We start from the raw sequence: 22163 nt of genomic DNA on the forward strand, positions 1-22163 counted from the left end.
GGCTTCTGACTGTCCACCTTTAACTGTCATGTACTATGCTGACAAAGCGGAATACTTTTTTATCATTCCTGCAGAGGAAAATTGTAAGCCTGATGCAGGATACTTCATGGGGAAAATCAATGGCAAGAATAACACAGACAATCTGCGCAATAATAAGGAAACTAGATTATACTCCATGCATCTGTAATTCACTGCCCGTTTCATGACAGCAGTCACTCATGAGTAACAGTTTGCTGAGCTGCGTCCTTCCAGTCCTTCTCGCACCGTGGGAGCCACTGCATGTGGCCCTTGTCCCTCAGGGACTACCTTTCAGCTTCTCTTCCCTCCTCATCCTGCTCTCTCGGACTACCTGATCCATTTCAGTGCCTTTGGTGGCCTTTTCACTGCTAACAGGGTCAGTGTAGATGTCTTCACAAGACAAAACAGACACACGTTCAACGCCTGCGCCGATTCTAAATGTCAACGGCATGTAAGCTATCACCATTCATCATATAGAAGACGTTGAATGGTTTACTCAGTGTTTAGCTCCTAGCAGTCAGTTCTTCTGTAGTGTAGCAAACAATATTTTTGTATAAAAACATGACATGTAGTTGCATCAAACAATGGTATAATCATCATTCATTGTAAATTTTGATAATCATAATTAATAATCGCAATTACAATTTCAAGGGAATAATCGACAATTACGATTTTTGTCATAATTGTGCAGTCCTAATATGTTTACAAATTACATTAATACCGTATTAATTGACATGGTACTCCAAACAAAATTTCTAAAAATACGGTAATGCCATAGCACATTTAGTCAGTATAACGCTAATGCACATGCACGTGTTGAAATGTATAAATATCTTCTTCATGCGATAGGATGCTTTTGTAGGTTAATCTTTTCAAGTAACTTTTCTTAACAATTCCGACTGAATCGCAAACCGATTCATGCCATTATGCTAACATGCTTGACCGAATCATTGAAACTAACTGATTTAAAATAATGATTCAATCTCTGAATCGCATTAACAGATGCAAGGTAATATCAGTACTGGCTGTACTGGTATACGTAATGGGCCTCATGCCTCAGCTTTATAAATCAGCGCCATGTAAGAGATTGTGGCCTATGGTTTGTTTATTATAACATTCAAAAATTAACCAGATAGACAGACGAAAGGATAAAAAATTAAGAAATATAAGGTCTTAAGTGATGCACACAATTCATATCAACAAATTAGAATATGGTCATTTGCCAATCAGCTAATCAACTGAAAACACTTGCAAACGTTTCCTGAGCCTTCAAAATGGTCTCTCAGTTTGGTTCACTAGGATACACAATCATGTGGAAGACTGCTGATCTGACAGTTGTCCAGAAGACAATCATTGAAACCCTTCACAAGTAGGGTAAGCCACAAACAGAGTTGTTTACAGAGTGCTGTATCCAAACATGTTAACAGAAAGTTAAGTGGAAGGAAAAAGTGTGGAAGAAAAAGATGCACAACCAACCGAGAGAACCGCAGCCTTATGAGTATCGGTGCACTGATAAAGATCAGCCGATCATTAAAGCGCATCTTATCATTAAAGCCGGTTCTCTAATCAGCGGTAAATTCCATCAGGTGGGTGATTTCACATAGAGCAGATGTTACTACAGAGAGCCGTTGATCACAGACATTCTGCGCAAATAAACGCTGATAATGAATGTGGATTTGCGCAGCTTGTCTGTGATCAATGGCTCTCTTAGCTGATGCTAACTGTCTTGCTGGTGCTAAGTTGAGGTAATTTTTTAAAAATAAAGTCCAAATATTTTTATTCAACCACCTAGATAGATTACATCCGGGGGAAAAAGAAAGGATGTGATGTTCAGAACATGGTAACTACAGTAATTATCAAAGCGGGAAGTGATGCTCTCTGGGGGCATTTGACCAGGGGTGTCTTTACACCACAGACAAGGTTTGAGAAGAAAATAATTATTAAAATGTTCTTCCTAATTACTAATATTTTGTTATATGTATCTGTACTCAAGTACATACCGTGAATTGTGTACTTTGTCCACCACTGATTAAAGTAAAAGGAGCCCCCACCAAGTATTGAGTACCAGTACATGTGCAGTAAATTAACATACTTTCCAGAATGCCAACAATTCACTCATTTTTTTTATTTTTATTGGTCTTATGAAGTATTCTAATTTGTTGAGATAGTAAATTGGTGGGGTTTTGTTAAATGTGAGCCAAAATCATCACAATTAAAAGAACCAGAGACTTTTACAAGTTTTAAAATTTGAGTTGATTACTGAAATAAATGTACTTTTCCAGGACATTCTAATTTATTGAGATGTCCCTGTATATAGATGCCAAAACCATAATTTATAAGCTTATTAATTGTTGCCATCACATACAGTACATTTCTGTACATTAAGAGGTTTATAACATAGATGGTCAATATGCACTAGATGAAAATTTAATTTGACAAACTTAAGGCAGATTAATCAAATTAGTATGTAAAATCTTTAGAGAAATCAATAACAATAGAATAAGAAGAAAAAGTTAGATGTGTTGAATATCTCAATTCAATATACCCTCCTGTATCAAAAATAATGGTTCTTTTAGCATTCCATTTATTCCAAATGGAATTTATTCTGTGTTTTTGTCACTTGCAAAGGTGTCGGATCATTAGAAGCTTAGATACCAAGCCTTTTCTTCCGTGGCAAGCTGAATGCTCTTCTTGTCAATTCTCAAATGAGTTTGACTGTTTTGTCAAACTACCAGAGCTGTTTTGAGATCCTTAAACAGAATATATCTCATAATTCTTTCAGCTGTGACTTTCAATAAGGTACAAGTCACTGCAAATGTGATAAACACAAGAGCCTGAGTATGGAATTTCAAGGAATGTTGTAGTTTCTCTTTTTCTTTTTAGGGCTAAAGCATTTGACTTCCGTGCAGGAAGAAGCATGATAACTGTACAGCAGTTAGGCCAAAATGCCACTTCATACCACACAATCAAGGACAAGAGGCAATCACGCAAGCCATGTTGTCCTCCATATCAGTTAGCATGCATAGAGACACGGCACCTTCTCTCCTCCGGCAACAACAAAACGTCGTCCAGAGGGGCCAAAGCACTGTGTTTATGGAGATTACATACAGTGGAAGAGAGAGCCCAATTATCTAAAGCAAATATATTGCGTGGAGCCAAAACCCACGGCAGCCCACAGCGAAACAAAGTGATTTTACAGCTCAATTTTAATCTACAGGCTTTGGCCTGGTCTTTGGTTCCCCATGTGGGCCTTTTAAAATCTGATTTATCTTTACGCTTTAAAGCAAACCAGTGGCGGCACCAGCCACGATGCTAGTAATGCTTCTGAGGGTTCTCCAGTGATAGTGCGGGATTTAATGAGGTGGTCTGAATGCAGAGATGGTGCACAATGGAAATACTGCGGTGGTGGAAATCTTCGCAGGGTGGATGAAAAGTTTCATGGCTCAAACTTTAAAAGGCGCACGTGAGCCAGACTTTGTGAGAACAGAGGAAATAGTGAATAAATCAGTGTTTGTGAGTAGCTAAATACAAGGAGCAAAGCTATTTGCTTAGTAGTTTGACAGTAGTTTTAGGAGTTAACTTAGCTTCATTAGTTGTGCTCTCTTAAAATTCTCTTTGTTTAAGTTTTCCTTGGAAAGTTTAAGTAAATAAACCGTTCGAAAGAGTTAATTATAGTTTAACTGTGAGTAGCTTGACAAGCTAAAGCAGATACCCCAACACTGTAACAAATTTCTGATCATATTGGAGTCTGAGTGCTATTTCAGAGTAGGGATTGACTTTGTAAAAGGAACCATGGTACACTAACCAGAAGGAACCAGAAGGGAGCAGCTGGGAAAGGTAATTGCCTAGTTGGTGCCATGTGCGAAGAGAATTGGGGGTGCTGCTTTATCTGTGGGCTGTTATATAGGAGGAAGCACAGAAGTAGAGAAGCAATTCGCTACAATTTAGATTTAGGCTGCCTGAACCCAAGTGAACCCTGCTTACCACTGTTAATTAAATCTGAGAGAGAGGTGAAGGGCAAAGAGGAGGGGTCAGAGCAGGACGGTAGATGAGAGGAGGGGAGGCTAGTATGATCTTATCGAGGAGAACAGACCATTCTTTGGCAACGAATAATGTAAATGAAGCAAAGGTCAGCAAGTTTTCCCAACGAGTTCAGCTCTCCTGCTGGCATGAGAATTAACTTCACTAAGGAAGCAGCGGGAGAGAATGGATAATGGTGTAAAGATAATTGCCGGACTGTGCTTATTCATGTCAAATCATTAATTCAGAGCTCGTGCCTCACTTTCAAAACAAATGAGACTTTTAAAATGCAGAGCTTGTTAAACACACACACTTTGAATAAAATGAACAGAATGTTGAATGGAATGTATTTATTCCATATGGTGATCCTAATTAATGTAATAATATGAATAATATAATAAGCAAATTAAATGTAAGAATATCGAAAAGTGGAATTGCCTAAAGCCTATATTTTCATGCCGAGCTTTGGTTTTATTCTATGATTAACTTTGAGCATGCAAGATTCAATGTGATATATTATTATTTATTAGATTTTGAAAATGTTGAAAAGAGTAATGAGATCATACATGATTTTAAAACAAAAGTTGGCTCTTTACATCGAGGGTTTTATGAAATTTTAAATAGGGAAACTGCATGAGAATTTAGATGAAAGTGTCCAATATGTTTTGAAAAACTCCTGTTGCTATTACCATATGAAATGGACTGCAAAATTATCTCTGTCGACAGCAACTGATGGGTCTAAAAATTTTGTTCCTGAATTCAGTTTGCAGAAGATTATCCATTTTGGGGCTGAATGCTTTCTAAAATATATCTGCGTGATTATAGAGAGAAAAATCTCAATTCTATAGATGAAAATGGAGACGCTTTTGGCACAATTCATTTCCCCAAGGCAACGTTGCTGAAAATTGGAAAGTGGCTTTAGAACTCTGACAAAACTTAGATAGTTTGAATTTTTCAGATTTCTTTAAACATGTTAGATTTATGATTATCTTTGAACTATTCGGATTCAGTATTTTGACATCTGAGGCTAGACATATAATTGCTGAAGAACTTTAAAAGCAGTTTCTTCTTTTGAAATATATCATCTGATTGAGGAGATTTTTTGATAAGCCTCTTACTGAGGATGAGAACTGCCTTTAAAAATATATTTGCTTAATTCCCAAGAGAAAACTACATGCATTTGCATCTTATCTGGCAAAATATTTTAAGCTATGATTCATTACAGGTGAATATGAATGACTTCTCACTCTGCTCTCGTCAAATCTATCTATCTATCATCTCCTACATAAGACATAAACCTTTTTTAAAAAGTTTAAAACTTTCAAACAATACTTATTCTAGCAATCATTCAAAGTTTTACTTGAAATATTTAGCTTTTCTAATTGAATTCCACTAAGAATTCTACTTCCATATATTCGACATAGTGATGGTGAGTGTTTGGTAATATACAGATAATGACACGTAATATCCAGTCCAATGTTTTTACTTAAGTGACTCATAGATTTCATATTCTGTTTATTAATTTCAGAAACTGTTTTTGTGCTTTGATGAACAATCATTAAAAGTTCAGCGTCGCCTGCGAGATTCACTAGTTCTCTAACAGGAACCCTAAAGTGCTCACTGCTTGATTTTCTCTCATGCTAAATCCTTTTTGATTATTATTTTTTTAAGATGCATAATTTGGGGGCACAATTCGCTCTCTTCCAAACGCCTTTGCTTGCGGCTGTCTGTCTAAGACATTATGTACCCTTTGATTAAGGCTGCTGAGATTGTCATCCCATCACAGCATGACGATCGCCAGAACCCTCACAGTGAAAGCAACAAGACACTTGGAAAAAGAAGCGAGAATCATGCAAGAAGAGAAAGAAGGAGCTGTCAGGGGGAGAAAGAGGTGTGATCTGATCCCTCATTCCTTCTGGCTGAGTTTGGAAAGAGAGCGTGATGGCGAGTGAGTTGTTTACTAATGTTCTGTTAGCTAATGCATCCAGTCCACCCAATGAGCAGCACCCGTCTGTCTGGCTCTGATGTTGTCTTGTAAGTAGTGATGTGTGCTCAGTTGCATGAGCCCAGCACCCTCAGCCCCGATTCTTAGTAGGCTTGTGCGATACACCCACTGCTAACAGCAAGCTGGTGGGAGTCTGCTCAGGCTTTCATGATAATGTATGCATTTTTCTGTTGCTTTACACAGCCAGATGCAAGCCGTTGGTTTTTTCGTTCACATGAGAGTTTTAGGAGAAAGCTGATATTTTTTTGCAAGGTTACCACAAATGTTCTCCTCAGTCCACAATTGGGAGTTAGGACCACAGATAAACTCTGATGTAATATAATGCAAACTGAAAATTGCGGTCTGAAGAACACAAACATCTGTTGTTGTATCTCCAGATTAAAATAGTAAAGTCTTGTTTAGTGCCACAGGAAAACCAACTGGCAACAGGAAAGTGCAGTGGTTCGGTATCAAACATTATGGTGTACAGTTCTCTTTTGCTACCCTTCTCCTAGTGAATAAACTTGCTGGCTACTACCTAGCATTCTAACTAAAATGGATACCGATAAAGTCCATACGAGTGCTCCAACATTTACAACATTCCTTCAAAATTTTGCTGACAAATAAAGGTCCATTGTCAATAATGTAACAATGCATGAACCACCGCCCACACAGAAGTCATTTTCTAAGCAAGCTGCTATCTTTTGACGTGAACACATCTTGAACACTAGCTAAATCCATCAGGGAAACTTTTTCACCCTTTTTACGCAAATCTCTCAATCGCAGAGATTCCTATCGATATGGGTGGTGTTAGCGCAGTGGAAAAGACACACATCTGTGTTGTGGGAGACCCGGGTTCGAATCCACTGTGAGACACCAATGTGTCCCTGAGCATATCATGTCTGGGGGTTCCGTACAGTTCCAATAAGCATTACAAAAAGATTTTTAAAAATTCATCCAAGATGCCAGACAAAGCAAGAGAAATGTTTATTGTAAATATACTTCTTTATAGTACAGTGCGAGGAGTACGCTATTCCGAATTCATGATCACTTATAAACTGCTCGTCAGTTACCATCTTATTTTGCTTGCAGCACACCCATACGAAAGAACGAAATGAGAGGTTGTCAAGACTGTCCAAATGTTTCTCTAACAATATATCAACACAGACATTCACAGTAATGATTATAATACTTCAGCTAATCATTTTTGAGGTCTAAATCGCCATCCTCGAGCTGAGGTTGTCAGACTGACACTTATTTGTTTGGACCGTGTTCAACAAAACACCGTCCCGGCGTTTATTTTTATTGATGTCGAGCAGGAAGTGGCATACGGTTGCTGGCAGCCACCCTGAATTATGAGGGAGGTGTTTACAGCCCCTCTCTCGCACTCTCCATAGACAAAGATCAGTGAGACAGAGAAAGACAGCTCTTGTAATCACTCTTAATAGTCTTGTTGTTTGTGTGAGTGTGCGTGGTAATGATGCTGGCACTTCAGGCATGGGCTCACAGGGGACCCACTATTGTTCCATCGTCTCACTGCCTTTCAAATGGCACCACAACAGGTGCCTCTGTGAGGTTCCTAGTCAGTTAATGCATTCAATTAAGGCTATGGTCCTTTTTTAGTTTTCTATATCATCGTTTAATCACACCTATGGATCTAATGACTGTAAATTGATCTAAATTGGACCAATTACTGTAATGTACTACAGCTTTTTTCAGGATTCCATGTTTATGGCCCTGTCTCCATGTTATGATCCTCATAAAGTTTCTCATGATGGGTCAAAGTCTTGTTTTATATACTTCTCTGTTTCATTGTGTGACTTGAACAAGACTGAGCATCTAAGCATTTGTGTAATGTTAGTAGTCAGTGCCACATTGATATTAAGCCAGTTCGGCGTGCCAAACAAATCAAACCTAAAACAGAGAGGGTATATGACATGGGAAATTCATACTCAGTAGAATTAGAGTGATTCATTCTCCACGAAAAGTGATTCACCCTTTTATTTTTGGAAAAATGCAATGATGATGTCCAAGGAAATTCATGTTTTCTCTTGCTGAATGCAATAAACTATTTTTATGAATGATTATATGTGACATTTTCCGGTCTGTCTACCTACATACATTATACTTATATGAACAGGTTAACATGTAACAGTTTGAGGAGGAATCATTGGTTAGAACAAACTAATCTCAGTAACAGAACTTATTTAAAGAGATAGTAGCACACAAAAATGTAAATTGCAATCATTTACTAAATCTCATCTCATTCCAAACCTGTATGAGTTTCTTTCCTTTGTAGGACTCAAAATAAGATATTCAGAAGAACGCTGACTTTAATTGTAATTGTAAAAAACAGAATTATCCTCTTAGTGCTCCATTTAAGAAAAAAAAAGTAATTAAGGTTAGGAATAACATAAGGGTGAGTACATGAAAATGATTTTCCGATGCTTAAATCCTAAGGAATACTTAATGACAAGCTGTAATGTAAAAACAAATTGATAGGTGCCAGATTACAAGGCATCTGTGGTATGATTTAGTGCACCGCATTCTTAATTTCTGAGCAGTGTCATTAGTTTTCATCACTCTTCTTGTTTAAAATCCATATGGTAATTGTAGATTCAGCACATCTAACCACGGCCATTCAGAGCCCACCTTCAATTGCTTTACAACCGGTCATCAATTACATGTCAAGAGCACCTCTGGCAATCTGTAATCATATTGATTCACACACACCTTTTACACAGTAATAACCACTATGTGATGAAGAACCGAGCTGGTGCATTTATTACATTACATTTATTACCCTATACCCTATACATAAGAATAAAAGAATAGGAACGTAAAAGACCTAGCATGCAGGTCTTCACCTGCTACTGACGCGCTTGGACAGACTCACCTCTGCAAAGCATGATCAACAGAAGCCCAGCTGGACTGAGAAGTAGCATCTTCACTTCCTCTGAAGTTGGTCGGGGATGGAGAAGAGAACCGACAAATCTTCCCTAAGGTCTACAGGACGATAAACACAACCTTCATCTCTTTATAAGCAAGAAACAGTGTCGCGTTTAGATGTTTCCCCTTCTAAGCGTCTTAAAATGAGTCTCTCCCGCGGAGCCGTTACTAGATGTTGTCATCTTGACAGCCATGGTCTGTTTGGTGGGTTTTATATGTCTTCTGGAGTGTCTGAGAGGCACCTAAAACATCGAAATTAAAGAAGTGCCATCCCCTGAAAAGTCACAGATTTGGAGTTCCGAGCCACAAGTGTCTTAAAAGCAGCGTGGTAGTCGTGGATGTGCGCTCGGTCTAAATAAGCCTCAGCTGTGTGGAGAATCTCAGAGGAAAGTTGAACATCGCTCGTGACGCTCGGCAACGCTTCATAATGATGTCAAATCCACTGTAATTCAAGGGGTTACAAATAGAGTGACTGTGAAAAGACAATATCTGTGATTAAGAAACAATTAGGAGGGTTTATGTAAATAAGTCCTCACTTAGAAAGGGCTTCCACAGTTACTGATACACTTAAAAAAAATTAAACTGTAGTCCAGCCGTCGATGTGTAACCTATCGCCCGCCGAAAAACAAACCATGAACTTCAACAATGTGAGGAAAGAAGTAATTAAAACCATTTGTATTGTGAAAATGCGCCTTTCTCCTGTCCATGAAGTCCACAGTGAATATCCCTCGTGCTTTCGTTTGCTCTTTGGGTTCCGCAGCGACAAGCACAGTGAGTCATCATGATACTGGTGCACGCTCTCTCTCTCTCTCTCTCTCTCTCTCTCTCTCTCTCTTTCTCTGACAAATGCTGCTAAACTGGGATGTTGGCGTAAGAATTTCAATTGAAACTTCAAAGTAGCCTACTTTATTTCCACGATTGTTTTATATACAATGTTAAAGCATAAAAGACAGCAATCCTAGTCTGCCCTAAAATTAGATGCAAGAGCCAGCTCCATTAGCGTTGATATGAATAGTTTGCTTGCGATGTGTGCTTGTTGATGCATGCAGTGCAAACAATAATTCTTGTAAAATATGTTAACCTGTTGTTAATGTGTTTATCGTCCATCGGCAGTAGATTAATCGATCAATATGTATAAAACCCGCGGAACGACGGAGCCTTGATGCTAAAGATGGAAGCTATTATAAGCATATGTTACAAATGTTTATCAAATATTTTATGTGAGTTATTGTGCTTATATTATTATAATAGTGATAATGCAGGTTTTAATTTAGCTATTGATTGATTGGGCCTTAAACTATTGTACAACAAGCGCAACAGTACCCTCTAGTGGTCAAACTTATGTCCTTGAGATCGTTTCCCATGCCATTGGTGGCATGCTGATATAAAAAGTGCTGCAAACGGCACAAGATTTAAGTCTAGAGTTTACAGTAAGTGTTAACAGGGATGTAAATGCAATATTTGCATTTAGGGTCAGTGAATAATGGAAAATCATTCCAATACATATCGTAGATCACTACTATAGCTTATTTTCACTTTTTTAGTTGTCAGTAGTGGCATCATTGAGACGTAAATAATAGTGTCTTCTTCGATAAACTCGTTTCTCGTCGCTATTCGTGATTTTAAATAGTGTCTGAGAGGATGGAGATCAAACTGCGTCTGTACAGAGCTCATGGATATTTAATGAGGTAAACATTAAGACAGATTGTGATAGGTTGTCCTTTGCTAAGGAACTCACATTGCCTAGTTAGGACAACAACAAAAAAAATTGTCAAGATGAATCCAGATAACATAAAAGTTTAAGAATTGCCATTGTATTTCTTATACATTTCTGGCACCTGTTTCTATTTAAAAAATCACTTTTGATGAAAATACAATTCGATTAGAGGATGGAAATCTAACTGTATGAAAGTTTCTGCGTTTGTGCGATCCTCATGAATATTAAATGAGGTAAATCGTAATAACATTCCCTAGCACTAAAAGCGTTAAAAATGGCATTAAACTAATTGTAAAATATTTGTTAGCAAAGAAGGCTTATTCAAATATCGTAACATACATTTTAAGAATTGACATTGATTTTTTTGTACTTTTTTGGTGCCCTGTAGTTCCTGTCCTAAAATTAACTTTTAATGAAAATTAAAATCAATTCCAAATTAAATGCATTAAAATCATTCTCATCTTCGAACCGAATAGTCCATCAAACGCAGTTTTCTTCCTACATGTTGGACGTTTAATGTGGCCCACATTGGGGTTCTGGCTTTAACCTTGAACTCACTCCACGCTGAATAGAAATATTGACAGCAAGAGTAGCTGATGACTCCCCTACTGCTCTAGTCAGCAATTACTGTCAGTTCACAGAGGGAAGATGAGTGTTGATTTGTGAAGAAAGAGGCATTTAAGAAGACTCACATGCACAGGCTTCCAATTAGCAAACACATTAATTGCTTTGCCAAATTCTGGGAAGGGTATTGAAAGGTTTCCAACCATGCTCACAAACAATTAGCTTTTGTAATTAGCTGCAGTGAGACACCTGTAATAAACAGTAAAGTAGATAAAACAACAAACCGCTAACTCTAAGAATGTAGAGTACTGTTGCAAAGACATTAAGTGAATATTGACCCCATTCACACATTTGCACTCAGTGCCCTATCTTCCCTGTCATTTCAGTGTATTCACTAGGATGACTGCCATGACCTGTCTCTTGCTGCTAATGTCAGGTGATTAGCATTTCTCCCGAGGAGACGTTTTAACGGACTGCTCTTTTCTAGCATCCCCTGACAACGTTTCTCTCATTACCAGTTTCAGCACATATAGGCAAAATACATGTCAGTGATGGTTTAGCATTTTATGTCTGCTGTAATTTATTATTCACATAGGCAGCTGAATGTTTCCTTTTTTCTCTCTTAGCTTCACACAGGTCATGCAGTTTTATGGAAGCAGTTTCTGTGATGCTAAAGCAACATAAAAACACATTTGACACAGTTTTTTTCATTCTTCATACATTCTTTGTCATTTGTTTGTATATGGTATTTAAAGGTACATTCTTAATTAATAAAATAATTTTTTATTATTAATATATATATATATATATATATATATATATATATTTGTTATTTTGGAAATTAGTATCTTATTTTATTAGTTTACTGCTTTACTTTTGTATTTTGTCATTTAATAATTTGTATAAATGTGTATATCTGTTTGTAGAACATCCCATTCAATGTTATGCTGTGTAAACAATGTCTTCTGTGACCCGGACAAGCATTTATTATTAAATGCAGTGATCATAAATCCTGTGGTAATTGAAATAACCATCCATTTGATATTATAATTATAACACTTGTTTTCGTCATCTGTTTTAAACAGCAGTCATCAGTCAAATTTCCCTTGGGTCTCTGTTAATTTTGATGGAACGAAGGCATAATTGAGATTTCTGTGTTGGCTAGGATTAAATCTGTTTATTTTATTAATGTCATGTAAAAATAGATAACCTTGATGACAGAAGCTAATTAGCGTGGTCATTTAGTCAAGGTTTAATTCACAGATGACCGCCTAAAGACCCGTTTTTGTCTCAGAAGTTGTACAAGCCAATTATTGTGATGCCTTGGGAACAGTTTAAGAATTACAAGACATGTACCATAATAATTAATAGTTAAGGGCAGTTTATGTTCCCTGTTTATTCCATTGTATGTCAGTAGCTCTAACAGCCATTGAAGATCTTGAATATGAAAATGTTTTCTACAATTACATTTAAAAGATTTATTAAAAAAAAATTTTTTAAAGTAACTTTTTTTGTTGGTTGCGACAAGCTTTCTGAATTATATTATTTGCCTCCATACACTCTTTTATGCAGCCTATAAAATACCAAATGCAGATCAGAACCATTTGAAATGTCCAGGAAAATCTGAATGTGCCCCTTAAGGGTACAATTACCTTGGTGCAGGCGTACACTGGATCCATAGTGGAGATTGTCAAGGGTTCTCCGGCTGGTGATCTTGACACCAATAAAGCACCTTTATTTTTAAGACTGTAGGAATTCTGAACCTGGATGTAGAGTTAGTGATTAAATGGCATTTTAATTGAGCCGTTTGCCAAACTTGAGAGGAAAGTTTGTATTGCATTTGACAAACAGGGAGTTAGCACCAGTGCTTACTTTTTTATTGTGGTGTTAAATGGAGTGGATTGCAGTTCTCCGAACTATACTGTGAGCCAAAAAAGCTTTTCACCCCTGAAGTATACTGTACAGTCCTTCTCAAAGGTGAACACAAATTGATTGCATTGTGTCCTGTGTAGGCCTGGCCCACATTTTAAAACTTTCCTCTCTAACCTAATCAGTGAAACTTAGAGTAGACAGCCAACATTGGCGAAACTATATCAGTTTGTGTCAGGAAGGTGCTTAAAAGTGTGGAATTGGAAAACCAAACGAAAAAAAGAGACTGTAACATGATTTGAGGAGATTGTTCGTGTATTTTTTTCCAACAGGAAGCATTTAAAGGGATAATTCACCCCAAAATAAATGAACTGTGAATTAATTTACTGTCATAATTTCTAAACCTTAATTTTGTTACGGATTTATATGAATTTCTTTCTCTTTACTGTGGAACACAAAAGAAGATATTTTGAAAAATGTTTTTGTGTTTTAGTTTTTTTTTTTTTTTTGTCAATACAATGAAAGTCAATGATGTTTAGTGTTATTTTAGACTCTGTTTGCTTTCTATACACAAAAATAAATCAATAAAAAACTTAACTTCACAAAATATCTTCTTTTGCGTTCCACAGAAGAAAAACATACACGTTTAAAACAATATGAGGCTGAGTAAATGATGACAGAATATAACATTTTTAGGAGAACTAATCTAAGGCGAGCTAAAGCTAGCTAGAAACCAAATAATTATTAAATGCAACAACCTTCATTCCAGTACATTATTGTTTCAACTATAGAATACCATTTTTCATTCAGATGTTTATATTCAAAGCATGATATCTTACTAATCTCTTCCCCCAAGGTAAGCATGTTCTTTATTGTCCTCTTTCTAAATATTAATGGATCCTTGAAAACCCACTAATGTCTTTAAAACTATTTATCCTAAATATGAAGCATAGCGTAGATGAAGTGTTTAGCCATTGGTCCTGGCCACTGTCAATGTGAAATATGAAAATATGAAATATGAAAGTGCTTAACCCTTGTGAGCTGAGGGAACTGCAGGGAACCCAACGGGTGTTGAATTGCAGGGTTTGCATGTTTATAATGAGCAGAGAAAACTGCCGCGGAGCATAAAGAAGGAAGTCTATTGCACATTAAGCGGCTGAATGTTTTACAGAGGGTAATAAACTCCAGCCTGGCTAATCAAATTCACAGAAAAAATACCATCCTTCAAGTCTTCAAGAGACCAAGTTTTTTTTTTTTTTACTCTTTTTCCTTGACACTGTTTATTGAGAGTCATTGTAGCAACACAATTTAACTGATTACAGAATGCATCTTCTTGCTCATTCTCAAAACAATTTAGCAACGTTTAATAGATTACTCAGATTACCCCGGTGAGCCATTCAGCTGTAAATTCATAATATAGGTAAGCTTCATGCCCACATGCCTCCTCAGATTTTTGAGCCAAGTGGATTTTTAATGAAATAAAAATATATATATATATATAGAGAGAGAGAGAGAGAGAGAGAGAATTTGAAAAGATAGAATTTGATATTTTATGTACTGTATGCTAAAAATTATAATGCTGTCTTTAATTACTCATCGTCATGTCGTTCTTAACTAATAACACATCTGTGACATTTTTACGAATATTCTACCTGCTATTTTTTATATAGTGAAAGTGAATTGTGACTGGGGCTGTCAAGCTTTCAAAATCACACAAAAGAACCACTATATGGTAAAAAGTGGTCCATATGACTTGTAGAGTATATCCAAAGTCTTCTGGAGCTATACAACAGTTTTGTGTGAGAAACAGAGTAAAATCTGTCATATTTGGCATTATGTTTACATGCACCAATTATGGCCTTATTGCTATTAAATTGGTGAGGTAAACAGTCCCATTGTTCAAATGTCCACAGATGTCCACTCAGTGCATGATTTAGTGTATCTTGATTAATCTGCTTTATAAGCATGCATGTAATTAAGGTTCTAATTTATTGCAGGGAACACCCCTTCCTCTGAAAGATAAGATGAAGCCTTAGAGAAAATTATAATGCACACTTCAGAATGGAGATTGCATGCTAATAAAATCGGTGTTTCAATGGCAGTTCCATCTACACTGGCCTGTTTTTTAAAGCATTTTTATTTTACTCTGAAGTCTGCAGTCCACATTAGTGTCAGAACAAGTTCACCAAAATTTAAGAACGCAGTAGAAGCCATTCAAAACAAGTCATGTATTTGCATTCCACTATGCTACATTTCAGTTGTTTTTCTGAGTAAACATGCACTAGACAGACCTGTTTGAACGTCGTTCTTGTGCCTCACATCTTTTGGAGCATCTTGCACGTGACACTGCTTCTAAAAACATGTTTCTCAAGTTAAAAGAAGTTTAAATGAAAAGCAAAAACATATTTCTAGACATTCTAATGCCCTGCATGTTTTTGAATGCAAAAACATGTTCTGTCTATTCAGCTGCACTGAAAGGACACAATGAACATTTCCAGGGTCCTTGGAACCAGGAGTCATAATAGTTTGGTAAACATCTATAATCGTGAATTAAAACGTAACAAATAAATATTTTGCATTCTCATTTGCATTTTATGACTTTCCAAAACAGGAAAATAATATAGAAAAAATTATTTTGTTGGTTAAAATAGAGAAAGATGTCAAATTTGCCATCACTCCCTCAGACTTAATGCAGCAGTGTTAACTAGATTTATGTTATTTAATGCCAAGGTAAGAAAACACAAAGTGTATTGTTATAAATGTACATTACCTTGAAAAAAGTCTGTAAAAAGAGTCCAGTATTTATGTATGAGAGTTTGGGGTCCATATATACACAGAACACTTGAGATGTGAGATGTGAGAAGTGAAAAAAAGTGTTTTTAAGTTTAAATAATAAATTTAACTTATGTGTTTTAGAACATGTTTCATGAGTAAGGCAATACCCCAGGTCAAAGACATCTGTTTACCACACATTATAAATTTTACATTGTTAAAGCTGCAGTTGGTAACTTTTGTAAAAATATATATTTTTTACATATTTGTTAAACTTGTCATTATGTCCTAACAGTAGAATATGAGACAGATAATCTGTGAAAAAAATCAAGCTCCTCTGGCTCCTCCCAGTGGTCCTATTGCCATTTGCAGAAATACATCGCTCCTGTTAAGAAACAACCAATCAGAGCTGCGGTCCGTAACTTTTTTTTGTGTCCAAAGTATACAAAATGTATATAATAAGCCAGTACAATATGAATCCATTTTCCAAACCGTGTTTTTAGCCTGTCCTGAATCACTAGGGTACACCTATAATATTGTTTATATTCGGACTATTTTAGATTGCTTCGGGGATACCGCGGCGGAGTAACCCAGTACCTTTGTGATTCTTCATAGACATAAACAGAGAGAAGTAGCTCCGGCTACAATGTTCTTCCGCAAGACGCAAGCAGTTCTGTTTATTAACCGCTAGAGCGTCAAAAGTTACCGACTGCAGCTTTATAAACATGCTAGTCGGATATCTATGATCATTGCACTTGTGTTTGATATCCTGTGTTCAATTTTTAATAAAACCCCATTCTAAAAAAAAGGACTCTTCATACCTTGTTTTTTCATTCCCTACATCTCCCCGATAGCTTTAATTTTTAACTGTGTAAATCACACCTGAAAAATCATTTAAATCACCAAGAACAATTGCTAGAGAAGAGTAGCCAGTTCCAAAAAGGACATAAAGCTTTGCTTCAGGCTATTTGAATGACAAAGCCTGATCAATTAGAAAATAGTTTCTGAATGAATGTGCAATTAATACAAACAATCAAAGGATACGTATGGGATTTAAACTCAACTGTTTGCTAACCATATCCTCATAAAATCCTCTCTTGTTAAATTCTGTTAGGCCTGTATCCAGACCTATCAAACTACTGAGTTCAAATGAATTAATCCATGCCTGTGGCTCCGCTGTGAATTGGCAGTTTCAGCTCATAAATGTTAAACAGACAGGCACTGTCTTTATATAACCTCTTTATCTCACACTCGATTAGGACAAACAAGTTAGAAGGTAAGAAGTCAGTTAAGATGTAATCAGGAAAAGAGAAATGCCTTGATTACAGAAATATTAATGTAACCATCATTAACATATTCAGAAGTAAAAACGTTTGCCTCTGGAAAAAATTTGATTGCTCAATATTCCTCTACAGTACCAAGCTGAGCTGACATGATCAGATGACTTCTTGCTTCTTATGTACAATTCGGACTGAAATGCACAGGATCTGTATTACTTTAGCACTGAACATCAATGTCATTGTTTTACCGATTTTCAGTGATATCCATAGACTTTTCATCAATACCTTTTCATGATCCTGATGGAGGAATGAATTGAAGAAAGAAAGAACACAAAAGGACATTGGAAATGGTTAAATCTAGCATTTTTATGCAAGCCCATGCCTAGTTATGTATGTAAGTATGATATATTAAGATATAAAGCTAACATCAGTCTTCACTGGTGTTTTTTTATTTAGATGTACAATTGTCTTCATCTGCCTCATAAATATTGTCAGTATGCTTTGCTGATTATCTGGCAGGAATTTAAGCTGACATTTGGAGTGAGCAAGCCAGTTATTTTAGAGGCAGCTCTCCACAATGAACTGCTGACATGATATAAGAGAATTTAGCAGCATCCCATCATCCCATAATTCTCTGTGCCATTTATAATTGCAGAAAAATCTTCTCTTAAAGACACAGTGAGCAGAAATTGCAGCTATCTAAGTTGAAAGAAACTTAGCATCATAGCCTCTAATTGAGGTCTTCTATTGTTGCTGGAAAAGAGCACCCTGGTGTTTATCTTCTTTTGTGTTTGACAAAATAAAGTAACTCAGTCTCTATTCATAGGAAGGGGAAGACGAATAGTGATTGAAAAAGATTAAAGGAATATATATATATATATATATATATATATATATATATATATATATATATATATATATATATATACACATAGTATCCTTTTTGCTGTGTAGAACAGAAAAGTGAATGATTGGAAATTAAAATGAGCTTAGACCACAGCTAATTCATTTAGCAACAGTTAGCCATCTTCTCTGTGGTCTCTTGTGCCTGCTCTTTCCTTCTTTCCTTGCTCGGCGCCGGCAGTGAGAGTGGGCTGGAGCCATGAAATCCATCATTCCACTTCATCTGCCGCACTCTCCCTTTCTGATCAATGATAGCGCTAATAATAACTGCCACATATTCACCTCCAGCTTGCTGTTGGTCGGGCACAGCTCAGAGCCTCCCTTTCCAGATTGCCCGGTCCGATTAAGAGCCCATTACAGGGGCTGTTTACTCATAATGTCCCTCAGGCCTGGCCCTGCTTTGTTTGCCTGTCGGTGAATCACATTGGCCATCGCTCGCTCACGTTACTATAGAGTGTGTGCAAGAGTAAGTTGCTGGCCAGAGCTCACTTAACAGCCACCATTGTCGCTACTTACAAGGGTTTCTGACTTCTAAATAGTGGACTGACAACACAGTTTCACAGGACTGTTTAAGTTTTGACATGCGTATAAAGAAACGATAAAGGAGCGATAAAAACACATGAGAAAATAAAGTGCATAATGCTTGATTATATTCAAGAAAACAATCATTTGTGTCTTAACTGAACACAGGAAATGTTAAGAAATATGGATCAATATATTTGATACACTGTCAAGTGTTAGGGTTCAAGTATATGTTGTTTATAAGTTGTTCAAGGAGAGGAAAGCACTTATATTTCTCTTATTATGTGTATCTAACTCCTGTATGTAATGGAACGATCACTCGCACTTTAAATGATTGCATGTAAATATTGTTTGTATTTTTATATTTTCAAATTACTTGTATTTTAATTTAAAACTTTTCTTACACCAGTATTTTGCATTTTAATTAAACAATTTTCAAAGAGCAAGTATTTGTATTTGTGCCCATCTCTGTCCACCAGTCATCATGTGGACATTCAGCTAAAGTTGGTTTTCATTGAACGTACAGTCCTGCCATCAACCAGCGACTTTAAATCAAACACACTGTGACATTTGACCCCATTACAGCATTCAGCTAAAGTAATCATTAGAAAGAGAAGATGGACTGCCTGCTCTGTCTCAGACCTCTTCTGTCCCATCACATCCACATTACTAGTCTCCCACCCCTACAAATGAAGAACCTCGTTTCTCTCTGAATGTTACCTGACATTATTTTTTCAGTGGATGTATTTATTTTTATTTTGCAAATGAAATATTTGTTGAGCTCTCATTTTATATTACTTAATTTTATTTGTTTGTTGGTTGGTGTAAAAACCTTTTCTACTTTCTCTTAACTATTTAAAAATTGTGCACCAGCAGTTATCTCAGTTAGACGTTGTAAAACATGCATTTCATTGACTCAATGTCATGGCTGATGAAAACAGATTGTTGTGTCATCACATTTTTTGTGATCATTGCAGTGAGCCATGATTTGGTAGATAAGTACGGCTGACTACTCTTTCATCAAATTAAGCATTTCATGCATTATTGATATTTTCAGATGTGCAAGAGAATTCTAGAGACTAAGTATGATCAAGTTTAAAGGTATCAGTACACAGAACAAATCACAACTACACTGGAAGAAAAAAAAACTGTACAGAAACAGAAAAGCAAAAATTTTGTTTGATAATTTTTCACAATTGACATTTAATCTTAAAACACAACACTATAATTCAAAATGCTGGAAAACATGAAAAATCAATATGGAAATTTTCATATTAACACTGTGCATATAAGACTCTTTTTCTAAAGAGTGTACATCAGTTAATGCCTAACTACAGTTTACTATATATATAAATTCAATGTGTAAGTCTAAATGTGAATTTGGTTTAAAAATAAATGCACTGACATTAAATATTAATTTTTAATGATTATTATCTTACCTGTATATCATCTTAAAGATTCTGCTAAGAAAAAAATAGTCCATTACAATGTGCAAAACAGCAACAAGATGAACACAGCAGTAATAACCATATTACAGTAATATGAAATCTTAAGTTTTCTGAGGTAATTTTCAATACAATCAATAACAAGTACAAAAGATTGTATTTTTGTATGAAACAAGAGTGACCAAGTCTACGAAGTGATACAGGAAACATTAAAATAGCACTAGTTTCCAGGCAAGTCTGAGTGTTAATTGTACAACCGACCAATCAGAAACGTGTTTTTCTAAGTGTAGTGTAATACAACTATTTAATTGCATATGAGATTTTATTGAGATTAGAACTTTATGAGATTAGAAGTTTTCCAGTTGTTGACAGGAACCTACAATTATTGCTTCCGCTTTTTCAAATACAGTGGGAGAACCCAGGGCTATTTTTCAAGCTCTCTCCAGATTATTTTAACAGCAGCCCACTAGCTCTGATAAGAGAATGAGAAAAATAGATATATTTTGGTCTATGCTCTCATTTAAGAGCCCCCTTTCTGAGTCACCTCACTGTTAACTCTCTGCGGGCATTTACTGCAAGCCAAAATCCGGCTCATACATTTTATGCCAGCTGCATTCATACCGAATAGAGGAAAGGACCTCTTTCTTTGCCCACGGACTGATAAAGCCACACATTGAGTGGAGGAACTGCCTACAACTTCACAGAACTGCCTTTTTGTATTTATTTTGACATTTTTGAGCTTTCCTTCCTCCACGCCATAAACACGCCTCCACTTTATTAGCAAGTAACTTACAGTAATAATGTGTGTTGCTGTACAGAAGTCCAGATACTATACTATTTATTTTCATGAAACTGAGAGAATTACCGAATTAGTGAGAGTAGCTAAAGTGGACTGTTTTTTTGTTGTTGTTTGTTTTGCTTCATTTTTATTTATTTTTTTAGATCAAGTAGGTCTAAAGTATGGTGACTAAATGTTTAACTTATGCAGAATTTTCTGATTATACCTCGAATTCAAATTGACTTGTTGAGCTCTTGGGAAATTATTAAGAAAAAGAATTCAAACATACAGTACTTTTTCCCTAGGCAAAGATTGACCTTGGATGTTCATTTTGATGAATGTGTTTTCAACACCATGATTTCAGGGTGTTATTTATCATGACATGATCAATGGCATTTTATCAATCAAAAAAAATATTTCCCAGTTATGTAATGTGTATACCTTTATATATGATGGATGGAGTCAAATGTGCATCAGAAGAGAAAATCAAGGGTATACATAAAAAAAAGATTAAACTAAGACCCAGTTTGAATAAAACAGTAGCCTTCACTTCAGACCGATTTGAACAGGTTATTTCCTGCTCCCCTGCAGAATGCAGAATATGACGTTGAAAGAGGCAGAGAATGACCCTGATTACCAGGCCCTGATGTGACTCCACACCAAGTGAACTGGTCATCCAAGGTTCAAGAGAGGTCATATCCATCATACCAGCAACGAAGAAGGTGCTTGTGCCAGGGTTCTTCCTCTTTTTCCAGCTGGAGAGTGATGACAGCCTTGTTCCAGATAAGGGCCTGATCCATTGGCCTGATTTTTGGCCAGCAGAGCAATTTAAATACCCGTCTTTGCACAGATAGATGAGGCCTGCCTTTTATAAAGGGCCAATCTATCGGCCCTTATACAAGTGAAGAAAACAAAGACAAAGTAATATCTCTCTAATGGAACCTTAAGGATTCATCATTACATTCAGAGTTTTGATGGAATTTCTCAAACGAAGACTGAAATGAAAACTGAGACTTTTTCATGTTGGACTTGATATTTCCTCTGTCGTGTTAGATGTGTTGATTGGGCATGATGAGAGATTATAAGATTTACTTCTTATAAGAATGGTGTAAGAGAGAAGAAAGATCAGTAACTGCCAGTGTCTTACGCGTCTGTCTTTTTTTAATACACATTTTGAATACTTTTCCATCTCAAAAAAGCAATCTCTCCTGAAATGCAAGTTCTTTTGAAATGATTAACAAATTCATCTAAGGACTCAAGCAATAATAGCGACACTATAGAGACACTACTCACATTTTCTCCACATTAGTGATATTGTTTCAATACAGACCTCATTATTTAG

At 36.3% G+C, this 22163-nt stretch overlaps 2 protein-coding genes across 4 annotated transcripts in view; one reads left to right on the forward strand and one right to left on the reverse strand.

The window, feature by feature from the left end:
- LOC127942062 (transmembrane protein 132C) overlaps positions 1-9773 on the reverse strand; it is a 107101-nt gene extending 97328 nt beyond the window's left edge. Inside the window, exons 1-2 of one of the 2 annotated variants that reach the window (XM_052537603.1) lie at positions 9508-9721; positions 8919-9413 (exon numbers count right to left, since the gene is read on the reverse strand). In XM_052537603.1, the coding sequence (XP_052393563.1) occupies positions 8919-8967 (49 nt within the window). In that variant the 5' untranslated portion in view covers positions 8968-9413; positions 9508-9721. Of the gene's footprint in view, positions 1-8918 lie in introns of both variants that reach the window. The other variant, XM_052537604.1, reaches the window with a different exon arrangement.
- The window catches only part of LOC127942070 (60S ribosomal protein L17), a 184241-nt gene that overhangs the window by 93925 nt on the left and 68153 nt on the right, over positions 1-22163 (forward strand). Inside the window, exon 1 of one of the 2 annotated variants that reach the window (XM_052537622.1) lies at positions 11750-11753. The exons of the other annotated variant lie outside the window; for it this stretch is intronic. The gene's annotated coding sequence lies outside the window, so the exon portion shown is untranslated. Of the gene's footprint in view, positions 1-11749; positions 11754-22163 lie in introns of those variants that run through there. 2 annotated transcript variants of the gene reach the window in all.

Source organism: Carassius gibelio, chromosome A21, assembly GCF_023724105.1.
Source record: "Carassius gibelio isolate Cgi1373 ecotype wild population from Czech Republic chromosome A21, carGib1.2-hapl.c, whole genome shotgun sequence".
In the NCBI taxonomy this organism is placed as follows: domain Eukaryota; kingdom Metazoa; phylum Chordata; class Actinopteri; order Cypriniformes; family Cyprinidae; genus Carassius; species Carassius gibelio.